The sequence below is a fragment of the Balaenoptera acutorostrata genome, chromosome 16 (genome assembly GCF_949987535.1).
Source record: "Balaenoptera acutorostrata chromosome 16, mBalAcu1.1, whole genome shotgun sequence".
Taxonomy (NCBI): Eukaryota; Metazoa; Chordata; class Mammalia; order Artiodactyla; family Balaenopteridae; genus Balaenoptera; species Balaenoptera acutorostrata.
In genome coordinates this window covers 2,699,343-2,721,271 of record NC_080079.1, presented here as the reverse complement: position 1 = coordinate 2,721,271, position 21,929 = coordinate 2,699,343, and the positions used below count along the sequence as shown (strand labels likewise).

The following is a 21,929-nucleotide window of genomic DNA, read 5'->3' as shown; positions in this document are numbered from 1 at the left end:
TGAAATTTCTAAAAATCTTATATTTGTATTTGTATGGAAATATGTATGGAAATATGTTAATATAAATGTTTCAGACATTACATGAAATTTCTAAAAATCTTATATTTGTATTTGTATGGAAATATGTATGGAAATATGTTAATATAAATGTTTCAGACATTACAGGAAACGTCTAAAAATCTTATATGTTCTGGTATAATGTTATAAGTAATAATCCTAGTTATTACTTTAAAATGTATATCTCAGAAATAACTAATTTTCTTGTCAACTGCATTATTATGAACTTTCATCAAATCTTTAACCATGGTCATTTTTAAGTCTTTTGTCATTTACAGACAGTTCTGGGTGTACTCTGATGATTTTGCAAATATGTTCCTATAAAAGAGTTTCATCTTCAAGAAATTCATGGAAAAGACTCTGATAAGTACAGGTTTCTGGTAACTGACTGTACTGCTGAACTGAATGAATAAGCATTTTCAGAACTCTAATGAAAAACTGATGAACTCATAAAAGTGCTAACAAAAGATCAAGATGAAAAAAAAGAAATTAATTACATGGGACTGAGTGAACTGATGAGGATGAGTATAATTTTTGTGACTTTCTGTCTGAATTAAAAAAAAAAATCCCACAAGGACTCAGAGGAAAAGAATATACAAATCAATTTTCACTGCAAAGTAAAGGAGCTGTTACAGTGGAGGATTACTGGACTGAATGTCAATATTATGACATAGTATAAGTGTGTTTCATGTTTGGTAATTGCAATCATTGTTGCTTTTGTTGTGGTCATCCATGTACAATGCTTGGTGTCAGTCTATCTATCTCTTGTAAAAATAAAATACAGTGTGTGTGTGTGGAAAAAAAAAAAAAAAAAAAAAAAAAAAAAAAGATATTCTATTGCGTATTGTTGGGAATCAAAGCAGAGAAAGAGGAAATCCTGTCACATTTCGAAAGGGACTGCCCCTCGGTGATACACTAAGAGTGATTTTCACCTCATCGCCACGTGTCCTCTTTTCAGCCTTCCTGCAGCGCACACGCGTGGCTTTTCTACCCAGGAGAGAATCACCAGCAACAGGGGAGACACGTAGGGCTGAGGGCAGGGTCTGGAACGGGAAGCGGGTGGTGGACTCAGCTGGGAGGCCGGAGCCCTGCAGGCTGCAGGAGCGGGACCAGAAGCCGAGGGTCCTCGCTGGGCCCCTCCCAGCCCTCCCAGCCCCGCTGGCTGAGCACACTGCTGGCCTGGTGGTGGCTGGGCTCCTTAAGTTCATTAAAAATCGGTTCCAATCGACTCTGTGAACACTCACTGAACCCGCCTGGGTGCCAGGGAACCCTGCCCAGCTCTGGGGCACCGCCGAGTGAAGAAGCACCGTCCTCGACTCCACTCGGGCCCGAGGAAACCTTGCACCCTTGCCCTCCAAGGCCAGTCTCCCTCAGGGCTCTGGGAGGGGCGCCGAGTAGACAGGGATGGAGGGGCGCCCTGGGCCGGCAGCTGACGGCCGAGCCAGCGCACCTGGATGGGGGACAATGGCACAGGGACCTGGCATCATCCATGACATACAAACATCACTAATCTACAGAATCCAGGCAAGCTGGAAGAGAAAATAAGGTGTAATCACAGTAAGACTTTAACGTATAAGATTTCTAAAAGAAATGTGAAAATCTGCATGACGTTTTCTACCTCACATAAGACAGAGTCGTGTGAATTCATTTCACAAAAGCAGCAAAGAAACACCAAACCTGAATGCCACACTGAGGGTACAATGGACCATCTTACGCATTTATACCAATTGTGCCAATACGTCTTTTTTGTTAAGACCCACACTTCCTAAGAGTGACGCAGAGCTTGGGAGAATGTAAACAAAGCTGAGCTGCCGCAGGACCTCTGTAATCTGCTCGGCCCGTCACTGTCGCTCACATGGTTTTTGGGGACAGAGTCAGATCTTCTGGGACAAGCCTCTGTGCCTCTGTGTCTGAGGTGGCGTTTCCCAGAATAGGGCCCAGAGCATGTAGGGCCCTCACTGGACCGTGTCCACCTGTGTCAGGGTTCTGGTATCGAACTTGACCGCGGAGGGACAGCTGGCCGGCTGTGGGATGTTCTGCAGTCCGGGTGGGCACAGCGGCCAGCGCGGGCTGCTCCAGAGCCTGGACTTGCGGACACGGGGTCTTGAGCGCATCTGTCAATTACCCCGGATGCCAGTGAAACTGCGGCCTAAGTGGAACCATCTGGAGGGACAAAGAGGCTTTGTGAAAAGTCTCCTCCTGCTCTGGTCGAGGAGAAACTGCTGACCACGGGGAGGGGGAGGAGAGGTCCTTCAGCGGTGACCCTCTAGGGGAGGAGCAGCACCCGAACCCAAGTGCAAAGTCCAAGAGTAAGTGCAGCCCTCCCTCCCAAGTGCCACTGCAGTCTTCTTAATTTTACTGTGGTAAGAACACTTAACACAGGATCCAGCCTCTCTTGGGTTTTCAAGTGTGCATGCAACACACACAGTGTTGCTGACACAGGCACTGTCTCCCCGCACATCTGAAACTCCACCCACCCAGCAACACCCCCCCCGTGTGCCCCTCCCCCCAGCCTGGCAACTATGGTTCTGTCCCTTGCTTCTATGAGTCTGACTCTTTTAGATTCCCCACATAAGTGGAATCATGCAATATTTATTCTTCTCTGAATGGCTTATTTCACTTAGCATAATGTCCTCCAGGTTCATCCATGTTTTCACATAATGTAGGATTTCCTTATCTTTAAAGGCTGAATAATATTCCATGGTGTGCATATACCACATTTTCTTTATCCATTTATCAGTCAACGGCCATTTAGATAGTTTCCATATCTTGGCTATTGTGAATAGTGCTGCAATGACCATGGGAGTGCTAATATCACTTCAAGATCCTGATTTCGATTCCTTTGGCTATATTCCCAGAAGTGGAATTGCTGGATCTGGTGGCTCTATTTTTAATTTTCTGATGAACCTCCATGATACTATTTTCCATAACAGCTGCACCATTTTGCATTCCTACCAAGAGTAGACAAGGGTTCCGACTTCTCCACATCTTCATGAACACTTATCTTTTGCTTTTTTGGCAACAGCCATCCTAACGGGAGTGAGGTGTTGTCTCAATGTGGTTTTGATTTGCATCTCTATAATGATTAGGGATGTTGAGTGTCTCTTCATATGCCTGTTGAAGGCATCATATTTCCTGATTTCAAAATATACTGCAAAGCTATACTAATCAATAAAATATGTTAACAGTATAAAGACGGACATATAGACCAATGGAACAGAATAAAGGGCTCAGAAGTAAATCCATGCATATATGGTCAAGTGATCTTCAACAAGTGTGCCAAGAATACACAATGGGGAAAAGATAGTCTCTTCTACAGATGGTGCTGGGAAAACTGGACATCCACACACAAAATAATGAAATTGGACCTTTATCTCATACTATACATACAAATCAACTCAAAATGGATTAAAGATCTGAAACTGTAAAACTTCTAGAAGAAAACGTAGAGAAAAAGCTTCATAACATTGATCTCAGCAATGACATGATGTAACACCAAAAGCATAGGCAACAAAAGCAAAAATAGACAAGCTGGACTACATCAGACTAAAAAGCTTCTGCACAGCAAAGAAAACAATCAACAAAGTAAAAAGGCAACCTATGGGATGGAAGAAAACATTTGCAAACCATATATCTGATAAAAGATTAATTTCTAAAATATGTAAGAAACTCCTATAACTCAACAGCAAAAAACCAAATAATTCATTTTTAAAAGGGACTAAGGACTTGAATAGCCATTTCTCCAAAGATGACACACAAATGACCAAAGGACATTTTTGATGATCGGCAACTTTTAGGGATGGGAAAAAGCATTCATGACCCCTGAGGTTAAATTTCTTCTGCTAATTCAAATTAATTATGAAGAGGCTTGTCAAGAATGTTTGAAAACTTTAAGAGATTTAGATCATCATTCAACTGGCTTTCCTGAAACATGAATAAGTGGGCTTCACCTGAAGAGCGACCAAAAAGATCACTTTAAATGTCATATACATTTGTGGTTGACAGTTACATCTTATAATTTTATTCTTTTTTTTTTAAGATTTTTAGAAATTTCATGTAATGTCTGAAACATTTATATTAACATATTTCCATATAATTTTATTCTTAATAAAGGTCATAACTAAATGTGATTTAAGTTTGGATTAGTGTAATTATTTTCACCTAAGTAAATTTAGATGTCCGTAAAGGAATATTGTTTGTCCTGAATTGGGGCTAAAAAGTCACTATGTATTTAGTTAAAGCTCAATTAGCCCTTGCTGACCTGAGCAGGCCACTGGGAGGGCTTGGGCTCTCGTTCCAGAAGGAAGGGCTGCCCCCAGGCCTCCAAAGCCTCTGGCTCTCACCCTTACCATGAGTCAAGAAGTGGGAGTGCTTCTTGCAGACCAAGGAGAGTACCTGGAGAACCACACATGGGTGCAGAGGTAGCAGTTACCGCACGCCGAGCCATCACTACAGGCACACCGGGCGTTTCAGCTCAGGTGGCTGACAAGTGTCACAATGACTCTATAAGGAGACGCAGGCCCCAAAATACAGCGGAGGAAACGGATGGTCAGACAGAAACCCCAGATGAGTCCATGAGAGCCAGGAGACGCAAACCCACACTGCATTGTCCCCCTCAGCCACCGTGGGAACCAGTTACTGTCACCGGCCATGGGAGGCACGTGGCCTCTCTTTACTGGACCACCCAGCCTTCCACCTGCTCGGAGCCGGCCCAGTAGATCAAACTGACATGCCATCCTGGACCCACACCAAGCTGTTTGTCCTCAGAGCGACTGGAAACTAAGGAACCTCATTTTGAGGCTGACGCTGACCCGCCCCTACTGGAAGGTCATCTGGAGGGATTATTGCTGAGTTCTTGAGACAGATGGTTACTTCTACTCCATAGAAGCTGTGGGGTAGGTGGGTCCCAGGCGAAAGATGTCAGGTGGCCGAGCAAGGCTCTGAGCAGAAATGTACTGTACAGCTCGAGCTTCAAACAGAGGAGGCTTCTTTCTCATCATCCTCCTTTCTTTTCTTGCCCAGCTCGGCTGTCCCTGCGTGCAATGGAGGGAAAGGTCACGATCCATGCGGGTGCCGCTGTCTGTGACCCTCCCCTGCAGCACTAAGTGACAGTTGCCACCCTGTGTCACCGTCCACAGCCTCTGCCCTCCAGTGATTACAGCGGGAGGCCCAGCAGCGCCAGCAACTGCTCCAGGACACCTGAGCGTGGCCCAGAGGAATGGACTCCGTCCAAACGCTTGTCCGGGCTGTGTCCCCAAACTGGGGACTGAAGGGTCATCCCCAGCTCTGTGTGACTATTTTCCCACAGAATCCAGGGCAGGGGGGCTTGTCTGAGCTCCTGAGTTATCCCAGGGTTTCCAGTCGCGGGAGGAGGAGGAAGAAGTGGAAAATGAGTGGTTGGATTTGGGTTGTCCACAGTCAGTGACTTACAGGAAGCAAGGAAAAGAAAGGGAAGCAGTGGAACTTCCCTGGCGGTCCAGTGGTTAAGACTCGCGCTTCCACTGCGGGGGGCTCGGCTTTGATCCCTGGTCGGGGAACTAGAATCCCGCAGGCTCCGTGGTGCAGCCAACAAAAAAGAAAGGGAAGGACTGAGTCATTGTAAGTCTTGATTTGATTTTTTATTCTGGTAAAATACACGACAAAGAACTTAGCATTTTAACCATTTTTAAGTGTACATTGCATCGGCATTCGATACATTCATATTGTTGTGCAACCATCACCCCCCCAATCCATCTCCAGAACTTTTCCGTCCTCGCCAACAGAAGGTCTGTCCCCACTCCCGCTCTGAGCCCTGCTGTTTGCATTAGACAGCCCTGCCTTCCCACCGGGCTGCAGAAGTGACAGTGATCACGGGAGACGGACACCCAGGAATCCTCACTAAATAAGCACACATTTTGTAAGTAACTGATGGGCCAGAAGTTCCTAAAGGCTCTCTAAAATAAGCACAAAAATCAAGAATACTATCATGAGCTCAGGGGCCGTGGGCCGTGGTGATGAGGTCTGGGATGGTACTCGCCATGTGGCTCTGATTGCAAGGGAGGGGGCTTCACAACAGGGTTCGTGTCGGGGCAGAGAGAGCCCAATTTAACCTCCTCTGTCGAGGCTGCCTGTGACCCTGCGCACTGGGCTGGGTGGCTCAAAGGCCCCACGCCAATGGACCCCGTTCCAGCACCTCAAATACATCACCGCATCGGCCCCGCTGCAGCTTATTACAAGGGGGGCACTGTGGTTCCCATTTCACAGGCAGGAAACCGGGGTGCTGGGTTGGAGTGAGGATGCGGCAGGAGCCCCGGGCCCCCGACCCCTCAGACGTCACCACTTCAGGTGCTGGACACCGAGACTAGGGACTTCCTAGGCTGTCTGGTTATTCCAGGAAAACGGAAACGCCTTCCACACTGGAGCCCGGAGACTGCCTGCACCTCCACGAAGGCCCCATGTCACAGGATCCTAAGTGACTCGGGGACACACCGGTTCTCAGAGTGTGGTCAACGGCACCTCCTGGGGCACCCTCCTGGGAGCCCCCCCCCTCCCAGACCTGGAGACTCTGCCTTTTAAGCAGCCCCTCCCGCCCCCAGGATCCAGGAGCGCTTTGAGGAGAGCGGGCGGGTCTGGAGGGGCAGATGCTGGGGTCCAAGGAGCCCAGTTTGGACCCACGGCCTGGCCGTGGATAAGTGACCTGGCCTCACTGATCCTCTATCCTTATTAGTACAGTGAGGATAATTCTCCCCCAAAGGGTTTTTGAGGGTTAGAAATGATAATTTAGTAAAACACCTGACACACAGTGTTGTTCACTCTCTAAAGAGCAGCTTCTTTCCCTTTGCTTTTGGGGAAAAAATGCACCAAAAAACTGTTTGAGTTTTAAGCAGCAAATTTTCGGGAAATGATCTGGTATAGCAGTTATAATCAGAAAATGTGATGGAAAAAAGATTATCTAGGACTGAGCTTAAAGTGTAAGACTGATACTAACAAAACAAAAACCAAAAATGAGGGGAAAGAAGGAAACTTTTAGCTACACACATAAGAAGTATTATCAGAGTAAAATGTGCTGTCTCCGGGTGACAAGTCACAACAGCATAAAGTCACTGCTTATCCCACAACTAATCGGTAAATTCAGCACAAATCCAATAAATATTTTACGTGGTTTTTACTTTTGATATTTGACAAAACGATCCTGAAGTTGATCTGGAAGAATGAGCACGTGAGGAAAGCCGGGAACATCTGACAAATAACAGGGGGAGGTGCCGACGCAGCCGTCCACACAAGCACGTGCGCTGGGCCTGGACACTCCTTTTTCCCCTTTTCTGCTCATGTGTTATATTTTAACAAAAAGCCCCCCCCCCACACGCACATACACATCACACACACACGGGTCGTGTTACAGCCACCAGATGAGAAAGACAGATCAAAGAACAGAAGAAGAAGTACAGAAGCAATCCCACGTATAGAAGTGGGATTTACAATCGGTACAGAAAGATGTGGTTAGGATAACTGGTTAATATTTGGGGAAAAGGGGGCTTCCCTGGTGGCGCAGTGGTTGAGAATCTGCCTGCCAATGCAGGGGACACGGGTTCGAGCCCTGGTCTGGGAAGATCCCACATGCCGCGGAGCAAGTAGGCCCGTGAGCCACAACTACTGAGCCTGCGCGTCTGCAGCCTGTGCTCCGCAACAAGAGAGGCCGCGATAGTGAGAGGCCCGTGCACGGCGATGAAGAGTGGCCCCCGCTTGCCGCAACTAGAGAAAGCCCTCGCACAGAAACGAAGACCCAACACAGCCAAAAATAAATAAATTAATTAATTAATTTAAAAAAAATCTTAAAAAAATATTTGGGGAAAAGCAAAGTTAGATATATCACCCTTTATGTCCCCAAACTTTGTAGCTAAAGCAAAGTTCTATGTGTTCAAAATGAAACCAGAATCATGAAAAATGTCGATGCACAATTTACATATCAGTTCATATAATGTATGTAATCCTGGGGAAAGGAAGGTCTTTCTCGAATGGTTCCAAGAAGAGAAACAGGCTAAAATGAGGCCAACAGATATGACAGCTAAAAACTTCCAGCAAAGGACTTTGTAGACCTCACTGAAAAGAATGTGAAAAATTGTAAATGGGGAAAAAATACATGTAACAGATGAGAGAAAAACAGACTTATTATTTAAAGAACCCCTAAAAATAAACGACCATGACATGCACCCCAACAGGAAAATGGCCAAAGATGGGACATTCAGAAAGGACACCCACGTGGCCGATGACACATGTCAGAAACGCAACGCAGGACTCGTGCATTAAAACCACGAAGTTGGTGCAAACAGATTGGCAGGGATCAAAAAGGACCTTTTGCCAAAAAATCAAAATTGAATCTGATCAAGCTTCTGGATCAACACCAATTTATAGCAAGTACAGAGGTCAGAGGAGTAGGTAGAACACGGGAGATGCAATTAGCAACATCTCAGCACAAACTCTATGAATAGTTTCCTGAAAATACACTGCAAGGGGGGACAGGAGGTGGGGGACCCGTGGTCAGAGACTCAGGACAGATCAGCCAGTCAGGTGCGTGGACTCTTTCTGCGTCCTACATCCAACTCAAACAAGTCATGAAAAACCAAACAAAATAAAAACAATCACCTGTGAAATCGAAGAGGCGTGTAGGAATTTGACCAAAGACTAGAGAGAGATTTCATAGTATAAGGAATTATTGTAAATTTTGTTTGAGCGCTGAAAATTGTATTGTGGTTATGCTTTTCACTTTGTCTGTTTGGGAGGACAGACTGAAATAATTATAGTTGAACTAATATTATGTCTGGGATCTGCTTCCAGTGCACAGGGAGGGGGAGAGGAGGTGGGCAGGACTGGCCATGGTGACCCTTGTCGGAGCAGGTCAAAGGCTAAAGGGGGTCCTTGTACTATTTCTTCTGCCTACTTTTGTGTGTGTTTAAGACGTGCTAAGTTAAAAAGAAAAAATAAGAGTGGGTTCTATTTGGTGTTGGTGAAAGGGAAGGGACATGGGACCATCTTTCCAGAGGACAGAAAACCAGTGTACCCGCTGACCTAGCAATGCAACTTCTAGAATCTTCTCTTATGAATATAATTGAAAAACTTTATAAAAATGTATGTGTAGGACGTCCCTGGTGGCACAGTGGTTACAAATCCACCTGCCAATGCAGGGGACACGGTTTCAAGCCCTGGTCCAGGAAGATCCCATATGCCACAGAGCAACTAAGCCCGTGCGCCACAACTACTGAGCCTGCGCTCTAGAGCCCGCGAGCCACAACTACTGAGCCCACGTGCCGCAACTACTGAGCCTATGTGCCACAACTACTGAAGCCCGCACGCCTAGAGCCCATGCTCCACAACAAGAGAAGCCACCGCAATGAGAAACCTGCGCACCGCAACGAAGAGGAGCCCCCACTCGCCGCAACTAGAGAAAGCCCGCGCACAGCAACAAAGACCCAATGCAGCCAAAGATAAATTAAAAAAAAAAAAAAGTATGTGTAAGAATATTTATCCAGCAATTTTTGTGATAGCAAGTAGATGAAAGAATGAATGAATGAATGAATGCAAAGAACCTAAATGCACATTAGACAGGGAGTGGGCAAACGCACTGTGTATTTTCAGTCAATGGAATAAATACTATGCAGTCTTTTTTTTTTTTTTTGGCCATGCCGCGCGGCTTTTGGGATCTCAGCTCCCCCACCAGGGATTGAACCTGGGCCCTCGGCAGTGAAAGTGCTGAATCCTAACCACTAAACCACCAGGGAACTCCTGATGCTGTCCTTTAGAATGACAACCTAATACACACTTGCTGACATGAGAAGATGTACATGATGTTAACATCAAAAGTACAGGCCTACAGATGTGTGTGTCCACACAGAAAAAGTTTTATAAGGATACATGCTGAAATGTGAACATTAGTTATCTTTGCGCAGGGATTATAGATGAGTTTTTTTTTTTTTAATTTTTTATTTTATTTTATTTTATTTATGGCTGTGTTGGGTCTTCGTTTCTGTGCGAGGGCTTTCTGTAGTTGCGGCAAGTGGGGGCCACTCTTCATCGCAGTGCGCGGGCCTCTCACTATCGCGGCCTCTCTTGTTGCGGAGCACAGGCTCCAGACGCGCAGGCTCATCAATTGTGGCTCACGGGCCCAGTCGCTCCGCGGCATGTGGGATCTTCCCAGACCAGGGCCCGAACCCGTGTCCCCTGCATTGGCAGGCAGATTCTCAACCACTGCGCCACCAGGGAAGCCCTAGATGAGTTTTTAAAAATATATTTATTTTATTTCTTTATTTGGTTGCACCAGGTCTTAGTTGCAGCAGGCGGGGTCCTTAGTTGCAGCTCCTGGGCTCCTTAGTTTCAGCTCGCCAGCTCCTTAGTTGTGGCATGCATGTGGGATCTAGTTCCCCAACCAGGAATTGAACCCGGGCCCCCTGCATTGGGGGCGCACAGTCTTATCCACTGCACCACCAGGGAAGTCCCTGACTTTTATTTATTTATAAATTTATTTTATTTATTAATTTTTGGCTGCATTGGGTCTTTGTCGCTGCGCGCGTTTCTCTCTAGTTGCAGTGAGCAGGGGCTACTCTTCCTTGCGACACGCGGGTTTCTCATTGCGGTGGCTTCTCTTCGTTTCAGAGCACGGGCTCTAGGCACGTGGGCTTCAGCAGTCGTGGCTCACGGGCTCAGTAGTTGTGGTGCACGGGCTTAGTTGCTCCATGGCATGTGGGATCTTCCCGGACCAGGGTTCGAACCTGTGTCCCCTGCATTGGGAGCGCAGATTCTTAACCACTGCGCCACCACGGAAGCCCCCTGACTTTTATATTTATATTTCATTTCAACTTATTTACAATTAAAATTTTTCTTTACTAAGTATGAATTTGAGGTATCATTTTGAAATGCGTTAAAAATAAATTTGAAAATAAACTATATTTTAAAAGCAGGCAAAACAGTTCAAGTGATGTTAGTAAGTCTTTGATAACCATTTACCATGTTTTTGAATTTTCTGAGAGTTTTGTAATTTGTTCCAAGGTTTAGAAACCATTATAAACTTATTTGGTAAAATGATAAAAGGTATGTGTTGATATTTTTGTCCCTACACAAAAAGCAAACAATGACAGATCATGATTAAGAAGAAATGGAAAATTTAATGGATGTATATTCATGTATATGTATATTTACTACACATACACAAGTGCCTGGTCTGTTTCCTCAGTGTTCCTCCTCTTTTGACAAGAAGAGAAAGACGAAGCACCTTAAAGGGATAATACATTTCATGCTTGTCATGGGTGTGTCAAAACCCCATTTCGTGGAATCTGTGCAGGTTTTGCGTGTCGCTAGTCTGTTTTTGTACCTGTTGTGTGGACAAATTGGTGTGGCAGGGAGAGGTGGTCCCTGTGCGGGGTCTCCGGGCGGTGGGCCTACCTCCTGCCTGTCACATCCCCTAACATCCCGGCAGAGACAGACAGGCTCCCCGCACACTTGCCTACAGACTTTAAAGCCAGCCCTTCCCCCCCGAAGGGCACAGCTAGTGTCAGAGCCATCAAAACGATGGCCTGCTTGTCCCCAGGTGGGGTACCGTGCCACCTTTTAAAACAACGTTTTCCTACAATGATGTGGGAGCATGTTCACTACGTAACATTCAGTTAGAAATAAAAAAGAAGTCCACATCCGGAGGACGGCCCGCCAGCAGGCTGAGGGTGCCCATGCGGGGTGAGGGGGTTTTGTTTTCCTTTCTCTATTTTCTTCTACATGAACAAGTATTATTTTTATAATCATAAAAAAGCCAATTAAGAAAGTTTTACCCAAATGTCATCTCCCTCATTCATTGCAGGCTGCAGGGCCCAAAAGGAGGCGGGTTGGGCGGGACAGAAGGGATGATTCCGGAGCCAGGGTGAAGTCAAAGGCCAGGTGGGCAAGGTGGGCTGCAGGACATGCTGCCAGGCTCTACAGCGCCAGGGGGTCTCTGCTGGGCAAGAGGGCCCGCTGGTGGGCTCTGAGGGGCACAGGGGGGGCTCTGGAAGCCTCAACCCAGCACACTCTACTGCGGGCCTGTTCTACAGGGACAGAGAACGCTGAGGCCACACCTCCCAGGGGCCCCCATAAGCTCTTCCACGCTGCATTTTCTCTTTACCATCTAAGAACCGTAGGAATTCGGGATAAAACTGCCGGTTCCCGGACGCTGGCCGGCTCCACTTCACCCCTCTTGTCACGTCCACACTGTGAGGCCTCCTCATACGTGGCTTTTCCAGAGAAGGTCGCCTGCTCTGGCCTCAGAGGGGCCGTGTGGCAGGGCAGGGGACGGACCGTGAGCAGTGGCCAGGCCTCGGTCTCACCCCTGGGTCTCACGCTAACGACAGCCCATGGGTCACGAGACCCTTTCACAGAGGGACTGCGGCCGAGACGCTGGTGGCAGCGTGGGGAGGTGAGCCCTGACCCCACGTCCGCCCGACGCTACCCAAGGGCGTCCGTCCTGCGCCAGGCAGGGTGCTGCACAGGGGCTCTTCCCCGCCAGGAAAGCTTTCAGTCCATGTAAAGGGCTGGGGCGACCGCTGTGCTGCTTCAATTACCAAAACACGTAGCTGTGAATATGTGGTCACCTCCTCGCCCCATGAATTTGGGGGAAAAGGAAGAGCTTATACACAAAACAAAATGTTGTCATCTAAGAATTTTCACGTTTTCCATAAAAACTAAGATGTGTATCTCATTTGGAAAAGACAGAAGCAAATTAAAGCTCTTTAAAGATGTATTTTTAAGGCCACAAATGTCAATACTTTCTCTCTCGGCCTTGACTGGCGTTTCCTCAACAAGTCACAGCTCTGCGATCTTGCTCGGGGTTAACTGTCTAGTGACTCCAAAGATGCTGGGGACAGAAAAGTCAGCTTTCTGTCCTGAACCTGGCAGCGCGTCCAGTGACTGTGGGTAATCCATATCACAGACGGTCGCACTAAGTTCCTTTCTGCCCCGTGTCTTCTTCTGCCCCGTCTTTCCAGTATGAGGTGCCTCCGTGACTACACACGATGGTTTACGGGTCGGGCTCTTCGGGACGTGGATGCTGCGGCCGGTCCCCGGCAGAGGACACGGCCACACGGCTAACGCAGGGCAACACGGTGAGCACGGGGCTGCGTCTGCCCGGGCAAAGGACCCGAGAGCAAGCCTACGACCCACTGGCTTCACCGGGACCCGTCTCTAGGTGACAAGGGCATCTCAGGGTGCCTGCAGACCCAGGGGAACAATGCCAGTCTCCACAGGCAGGCCATACACTGAAAACCCAAGAGAAGGTGAGAAATTCCCATTTTAACATAAATGTGGTCCTGCGCCTCATAAGTTCAGTTGGGGAATCACACAGAACAGACTGGATACTAACATTTACTGAAATTCAGTTTAAGATTATAGAGAGTTTTCAATATAAAAATAAGACTTTTAATTAAAAAAGAGTACATAAGCAGCTCTGGATACATCCACAAAACAATAGAAAAGTATAAAGTGGGGCTACATCTGGATATGGCTCTGTAAGCTATAGGGCTCTCAAACCTCACAGGAAGTTTGATACTGAATTTTTTAAACTTTTAAATAATGCAATTGATCTTCTTCTCAAGCAAGATGCATTTGAAAGGAGGCTTCATGAGGAGTAACATTTGGAGGCTCTTCTGGCTCTGGAGCGGAGGACGGTGGCATTTCCTGACGGGAGGGTACCAGGCGCTGTTTGAACAGGAGGGCACACACATCCACCCAGGAGAGCTTTACATTCGCTGGCACATGGGGGTTCGAAACCACAACTGGAATCTTCCTTTTTCAGCTTGCATCTTCTACCAATTCTCCATATGGTTAAAATGTCCCTACAATGATAAAACAGCGTGTCATGGGAATTAATTTATCTTGGCTTTTCATTCACCAACACAAAGCACTGCATTTAAAACAGCTGAGCTAACACTTATTTCTGCGGTAAGTACATATTTACAGAATATATATAAAATATTATAACTAAGATATTTAAAGCACTTCCTACAGTGCCTGGTACACAGAATGTTCTCAATAAATGTTACTTCTCTTCTCTCCCACAGTTCTATGAGAGGGAAAAAAAAAAGAATAAAAGTATCATTTATAAATTCATAAATAGTTTTAAAAAACGATGTCTAAATATGGAATATGGATTCAGCACAAAAGCACTGCAGCAGGGGCCAGGGTCTGCAAGTAACCCAGCGTCGGGAGGATCCCCACCCGGGCCCCCGCCCTCCCCGCCCCGGGAGCAGACCTCCTGTCTCCTCACCTTCGCCCGCAGAGGTAACTGGGAGCACCTGACGGCTGGGGCAGACCCGTGGCCAGACCCTGTGCCACCACGAAATGAGAGTCTTGTCCAGCATCCAAAGACCTTTATCGCACTTGCCACTGTCCCGGCAAAGAGCAGTGTGGCTCTGTGGCCCCTGGGCAGAGGCTGGCAGGGCACCCCTGCTCTCCAAGGCTGCGCCCTGGTGGCAGAAGGCTCGCTGGGCTGGCTGAGGCCAGGAAGGGAGTGGCGGGCCAGGCGATGGGGGGACAGAGCAGTCCGGCCCACGATGGCATCCTGTTTCCTGGAAGGCGGGTGCTGCCCTGAGCCACGGGGACCCAACAAGAGAGACTGAGGACTTGCGGTCGGCAAGGGAAGCAGCACCCAAGCTCGTGAACACCCGTTGCACACGGATGGCTCGCTGGGGTGACTGGAACGGGACGCTGTGGCTGATGAAGCTGACGAGGGGTGGGGAAGGCTTCACCCCGTGGACCACAGAGGCACAGCACGACCTTACAGGACGGGAGATGGCGCCCCAGGCAGTGAGAACAGCAGGTCAGAGTGTTCCAGAACCACCGGAGCAGCTGCCTGTGTGACTGAAGCCAGGGTTCATGGTGCACAGAGACAGGGACGGGAGATCTGCCTGGAAGGTCAGGGGAGGTCAGGCTGGGCCAGGCTGCAAAAGGTCCTGAAGACCATGATGAATACAGGGGCTGGATTTGTTCAGTGGGCCTGTGTTTCCCAAAACAGTCTCAGAAGCACATGTATAACAGGCATCCCTTGACAAAAGGATGTTCTAGAGATACCAGGCCGAGCAAAATCAAACTCATCTCTTCACTTGATTCTCGGGACCAACAGTCTAATGTACATCAAACCTCCAAAGGTGGGGAAAGGATGCAGCATTTCCCGAACTTCTCTGGCCGGAAACTCTTGTCAGGAGCCCCTGAGCAGCAGGGCCCCCGGTGGGGAGGTGGGGAAGAGGCCAGAGCGTGGAGGCTCTGCAGAGGGGCCGCGGGAGAGGGAGAGGAGGGGACAGGTCAGCAGGCAAGGCTGCAGAGAAGACGGGCCTCTCGGGAGAGAGACTGGGGCTGGGGGCAGGGGCGGGGAGAAGACGAGCAATGCTTTTTAATTAGTTTCATCATCACCGTCGTCAACACCACCATGCGGCTCAAAAAAATTTTTTTTGTTGAAAACGTCTTCACTGAGATGTCTCATTCCTGCCCCCATCCCCACCCTCCTGGTTGGATGCGGTGTATATGAAGCCATGCTGAAGGCAGAACAAATAGGACTTGGGACAACCGGACGCGCGAGACATAGCAACAAGAGGACCGAGATCTAGAATCTCCCACACAAAGGAACCTGTAGGAACCTCTCATTTAAACCTTCAACCAATCTCTGTTCCCTGACCCGACTTCAAGTTCCCACGTCACCATGTTCTTCTCCCCACAGTCCAGTTTGTCAATGTCCCTCTCAAAGCCCCTCTCAAAGCTCGGACCCCCAGGGGCACCCACAGAGGACCTGTCCTGTCCCTGATACAGATGTGAGGTCTGACGTCCTCAGACTCCGACACGCCTGGTGGCAGGGACCAGCCACGGGAGGCACGTCTGATGGGGGATGTCTGGGCACTGAGCCCCTGATTGGGGTTCATGCTTTAGAGGGACCCCTCTGGCCGTACCTCTCCATGGATGTTCCCACCCAAAGGCCCTGTCCCCTTCTAGAGCCTATCCCCTGGCTAGGCCAGCCTCTCCTGCAGGTGCATTCTCCTGAGACCACAGCACATCACTAGTGTGATTGCTGCAAGCCTGAAAGATGCCCACGGGGCGGGTGCTTGTTGGAGAGGGGTGTGGAGATGTGGGAGCAGGAACGTGGACGGGGTAGACGTGTCCATGTGCACATGCTCAAGGCCCCTTGTCATGTAGGACAGGGCCTGAGCTGAGGAGGGGGGTGGGCCAGGGGCCAGCTTTCCCTCATTCCACCATGTCCCGGCGTGGCACTCTGAGAAATTCAAGAATTCTATATTTGAACCTGGCCTTCCACCTTGTTAGGAAGGATTATTTGTCTGTATAAGTCTGAAGTAGTGCTGGAGAGCAGAGCACAAACCAAGGAAAAGAAGACGATTCCTGCGGTGACGTTTTGCCTCTGTTCCAGATTGTCCCGTAGCTCCCGTGTATGGAACGTGTCCCAGCCTAATCCGCTAGGACCCTTCTAGGGGGCGGGCATGGCCGACGCGAACAAAGCTTAGTACTTATCGGTACCCAGCGACAGCGTCCAGTGAGCAGCTCAGAACAACAATGGGCACACCATGTTTATAAGCAGTCTCCTACTGAATATCTTTAAGGGGATCAAGTTTGGGAAGCAATCCATTTAGACCAGGGAAAGGATAAGTGGGTAGCACTGAAGTCGGGGGAGGTGGACTAGCGTGAGATGACACCCCATAACCTTCTCCACTCCTCTGAGGCTGAGTCAGGTGCTCACGCTGGGAAGGAAGACGCAGGCCTGAACCCAGGCTTCTGCAGGGCGCAGCTCCACCAGCCACGGCAGTGCGACGGGCAGCGCTCTCACCCCAGATGTGCAGGATCAAGAGCTTTGCAGAGGAGCTGTTGTTGAGCTTGCGAGACAAACAGGCAACTTTAAAAATAGGGTATAAGGGGCCTGCGTGCCACAACTCCTGAGCCCGCACCCTGGAGCCCGCACGCCACAACTACTGAGCCCACGCTCTAGAGACCGCAAGCCACAACTACTGAGCCTGCGCTCTAGAGCCCACGAGCCACAACTACTGAGCCTGCGCTCTAGAGACCGTGAGCCACAACTCCTGAGCCCACACACAATTCCTGAGCCCGCGAGCCACAACTCCTGAGCCCACGTGCCACAACTACTGAAGCCCGCGCACTTGGAGCCTGTGCCCTGCAACAAGAGAGGCCACCACAGTGAGAAGCCCGCGCACCTCAACGAAGAGCAGCCCCCGCTCGCTACAACTAGAGAAACCCTGCGCACAGCAACAAACACCCAACGCAGCCAAAAATAAAGAAATAGGGTATAAGGATGAATGTATATTCTAGGAAAAGACTTGAGTTTAAGACCAAAAAAAACTGTAGGCACAGCTTTCCTGGACTTCAAAAGCAGGCATTAAGGACAGACTCTCCAAAACACATACAGGCTGTTCTCTTACATAAGTTTGCTTTATCTCAAATTCACTGTCATGGGCTCAGGAAGGGACATCCTGGCACCTTGGAGGGGACGCTGACGTCTTAAGAGGCTGCCCTGGAAGGAGCCTCAGGACCTTAAAGAGCCCACTTACCCAGCGCCGCTGCTGCTGCTTTTAAAAAAGATTTTTGTTGCTGTTTTCTTTTTACCTTTTGACCCCCTTCACCAAGTTCTCCCCAACTTCTGGCAACCACCAATCTGCTCTCTCTCTGTATCTATGAGCTTGTTTTTTTTTTTTTTTTTTTTAAGATTCCACATATAAGAGAGATCATACAATATTTGTATTTTTCTGTTTGACTTATTTCACTTAGCATAATGCCCCAAAGTCCATCCATGTTGTTGTAAATGGCAGGATTTCCTTCTTTTTATGGGTGAATAATATTCCATTGTATGTATAGCACAATTTCTTTAACCACTCATCCATCCTATTTTTGCATGTTTTTCTTATATTCAACAATCTTGTTGAATATTAGTTCTAGTAGTTGATCTGTAGATTTTCTTGGATTTTCTATGTAGATAATAATATCATCAGGAAATAACAATTTAGCTTTTTTCCTTCCCAATTCTTGTTGCCATTGTTTCTTTTTCCTTGTTTAATTGTCTGAGTTAGAAACCCTGGTAAGCAGAAGTGATGACAGCAAACAAATGTGTTTTTCTCTTCATCAGCAGAAATGCCCACTAAGTGTGAGGATCCTTAAACCTTACCAGGATAAACCCTTCTATTTCTGGTTTTATCATGAGTGTGATTTGAAGTAACTGAACACTGTTTCTGTCTCTATTAAGATGATCATTTGTTTTTGTTTTCCTCCTCCTTTGACCAAACAATGTAGTCATTTTTCTAATGCAAGTCATCCATGTGTTCCTTCATGTAGGAGTTCTTTAAACCTATAAAGCCATCTGGGATGGTAGCTTTTGAGAACATTCCCAAATTATTCCATTGTGATTGGTCTACGTTCTCTCTTCCGGAGTCAGTTTCGGCAAGTGAACTACTATGGGGGGAAGAGAATTCCCACTGCACTGGTCATTCTAGCTCTGAGCCTAGCACAGCCACGTGTTCACACAGGACAGTCCCCTTAGCATTTCAGAGCGTTATTCCAAGGTCTCTGGTGTCTGTTACTAATGGCGGGGTCTGTTGTCACTCAAATCACTGTTTCCTCATGGATACCAGTCCTTTCTCTCTAGCAGCTCTCCAGAATTCTGTCTTTAATGTTCTCCAGTTTCACCATGATGGACGTGCACATACGTCACGTCCAACACTCACCAGGACTTCTCAGAAACACAAAAAAGGATAGACAGCAGTATAACAAACGCCCATGATCCATCACATAGCTTAAGAGATAAAATATTACAGATATAACTGAAACACCCGCCATACCTGAGCCCTCACTCCCTCCGTAGAAATAACCTTCTCATGCTGAACTCAGTCTATCATTCTCAGGAATGTTTTTCTTCTTTTAGTTAATATGTATCCACGTTTTACATGTTGCAAATTATACCTAAATGGTGTCATTTTCTTCTGTAATTTCCTACCTATCCTTCTGTAATTTCCTTTTTTAAGTTCATCCATTCTCACTGTAGTGTATATTTCACTGAATAAATATAGCCAATTCATTTATCCATTCTCCTATTGATGGACGTCTATGTGGTTTCTGGCTTTCTGCTAAGCAAACAACGCTACAATTATTTGGTACACATTTCCCTGGGCAACTCTGAATATGTACCTAGTACTGAAACTTCCAGGCCACAGGGACACCCACCATCACCTTTACTAGACATCTGCTCTCCAAGTCACTGTGCCAGGTTATATTGACTCCAATAAAGTGGACAGACCCTTCAGGTCCACATCTTCACCCACACTTAAATCAGCAGACATTTTTATTTTTGCCACTTTGGTGCTTTAATTAATTGCATGCCCTTAATTATTAGAGAGGTTGAACCTCCACTTAATATTTATTGGCTGACTGGGTTTCCTCTTCTCTGAACTGCCAATTCGTATACTTCACTCATTTATCTGCTACTCTCTGTTTTGTGTGTTGCAAATGTCTTCCCTGCTTTACGGTATCTTCTTAAACAGTGAAGGAGGAATTTTGATATGCAACGTCTTATGTGTGTAGTCAAATATGTTAGTCCTTTCCCTTTGGGTTTATTAGTTATTATAAATCTTCCCAACGTCATAAATATATTCTCCCATACTTTCTACTGAAAGTTTTAAAGGTTTCTTTGTTTCTTTGGGTTTTTTTTTTTTTTCCACATTTAGGTTCTTTACCTTTCCCCCACTTCCCAGAATTGATTTTTGTGTGGGGTAGAGATCCAATTTTATTTTTCCTCATATGTGGATAGCCAATTGTCCTAGCACAATTTATAGAGTAACTGGTCATTCCCAGCTGACTTGTAACACGTTGTCTGTAATATATCCGGCCGCCATATATGCACTGGAGCTACATTGCTTGGTCAACTAAAGCTCTCGATTTTATTCACTTGTCTATCTGTCTACCCCTATGCCAGTAACACTGTCTTAATTACTATAGCTTTGCAATATATCTTGACATCTGATTGGTGATCTCTCTCACCTTGTTCTTCTTCAAAACTACTTGGCTACAAACGCCTTTTTTCAATTTTGGGAAATTCTCAGCCATTATTCTTTTCAAATCAGATCTTATCATTATCTTTTTCTCTCCCATATTCTAAATTCCTTCCTTCTGGATTTCCTAATGAACCTTATCACTCTTTCCTCTGACTGCTAATCACACTTTTTATCTCTTTATCTCTCTTGCTGTATTTTGGATGATTTCCCCAGATAAATCTCCTAGTTCACTAATTCTGTCTTCAACTGTGTCTAACCTGAGAATTTTTTTTCACTTCAATGACTGTATCATTCATTTTTAGAAGTTCTTTTTTTTTTTAACCTCCCAATTCCTTTTTCATACCATCCTTTTCTGCATCATGGCTCTATTTCTTTTAAAATCATTTTTTAAATTCTTAAAATATTTACCTTTATAGTGAACTTCAGGTTCTTCTATTAATTCAGATTCTTACAGGTTTGTATTCTCCTGTTTGTTAAGCGTTCCTGACGCCACTCCGCTACTCCACCCCCAGCCCTACCACGGTAGATTTGTTTACGTAGTTTATATCATTCTATTGTGGTCTCATGCACAGTGCCAGCTGTTTTCCCTCTGAATCCTGTACGCTCTGGATGGTGGAAGCATCCCTACAGGCGGATTCTGACTTTGCCACTAGCCGAGGCTTTAAGGACTTTAATAGTCTGTGTCTATTTTTATGTTCATGCTTTAACTTTTGATTTTTGTAGCACTGAGACAGAATAAACTTGGAGCCCACACCCACGTATGGCCCGGTATTTTAATTTCTAATCCCCTTTTATGGTATAGGCAGATCTTCAAGGAAAAGAACTTTAGGCAAGGGTCCAAATTCTAGCTCCCACACCTCCACTGGCCAAAGTCTCATCTATCTCTGGACATCAGCATTCTAGCCCCCATGCCCTGGGCCCATTCTAGGCCCAAACCCAACAAAGGCCAAGACCTAACAGCACCACAAAGGAATATGTTTGTATCCACTGCTCTGCTTCTCTCTTCACTTATTATATAATTAACTATGTATCTAATGTTTTTATCTGTAGCAGGAAGGGATACATTTGCATTAGCTTAGTCTAACGTGCTTGTAGGAAATCTAAATTGTATTTTTCTTAAAATACTATCTTTTCTGTAAAAATCCATTTCACCGTCTCCTCATAGTATAACATTTTATTCCTAGAGAAAGAAGGTTTAGTTTTGTTCTTCTAGTCACCTGAAGGCTATCTGCTCCTTCAGAGCCTGGAAATGATCTCAAGAACATAGTTAAAAAATTTTTAACTATTTTTCTGGCACCCATATTCAGAGAAAGCATTTACTATCAGAAGTTATATCCAAAGATTCTGTCAGCAGGTCTATTCAAACTCGTCTATTTTGGGATTCACGTCTGGCTACACTGACACAGCCAAACTCCCCTCTTGGCTGGCTTGTTCTTCCACCGTTTGAATAATTCAGCCCTACGTCTCAACCAAGAAGCTCTCACTGTGTCTGGGAATGACATCCGCGAAGACCCTCCACCTCGCGCCATGCTGCTCCGAGGGGTTAGAGCAGGTCGTCACTGTGCACAGTCCGGGAGTGCTGCTGCCACATGGGCTATGAGCACAGGACCAGCCAGGAGAGCGGGAAGAGGAGAGGGCTGCGGTGTGGGTCCTGGGGCCGCCACCTCCCCATCAGCCACGGTGCATGGTGGGCCAGTCACTTAACCCCTGTGGACCTCATTTTCCTTACCTGTAAGGTGACAGGGTTAGACCGGTGGCCTCTGGGGTCCCTGACAGACCTTGGGGAAAATGCACAGAGCGCAGTTTGATTCCTACAGAATGATCAATGAA

General features: G+C 46.8%; 1 protein-coding gene across 2 annotated transcripts in view; it reads right to left on the bottom strand.

The window, feature by feature from the left end:
- Positions 1–13,402: 13,402 nt before the first annotated feature.
- The window catches only part of C16H10orf143 (chromosome 16 C10orf143 homolog), a 40,101-nt gene continuing 31,574 nt past the window's right edge, over positions 13,403–21,929 (bottom strand). The window contains exon 4 of one of the 2 annotated variants that reach the window (XR_009005703.1): positions 13,403–13,883. Coding sequence is in view for 1 of the 2 variants with exons in the window: in XM_057531319.1 (XP_057387302.1) it covers positions 13,854–13,883 (30 nt within the window). In the remaining variant the exon portion in view is untranslated. The remainder of the gene's footprint in view (positions 13,884–21,929) is intronic. The other variant, XM_057531319.1, reaches the window with a different exon arrangement.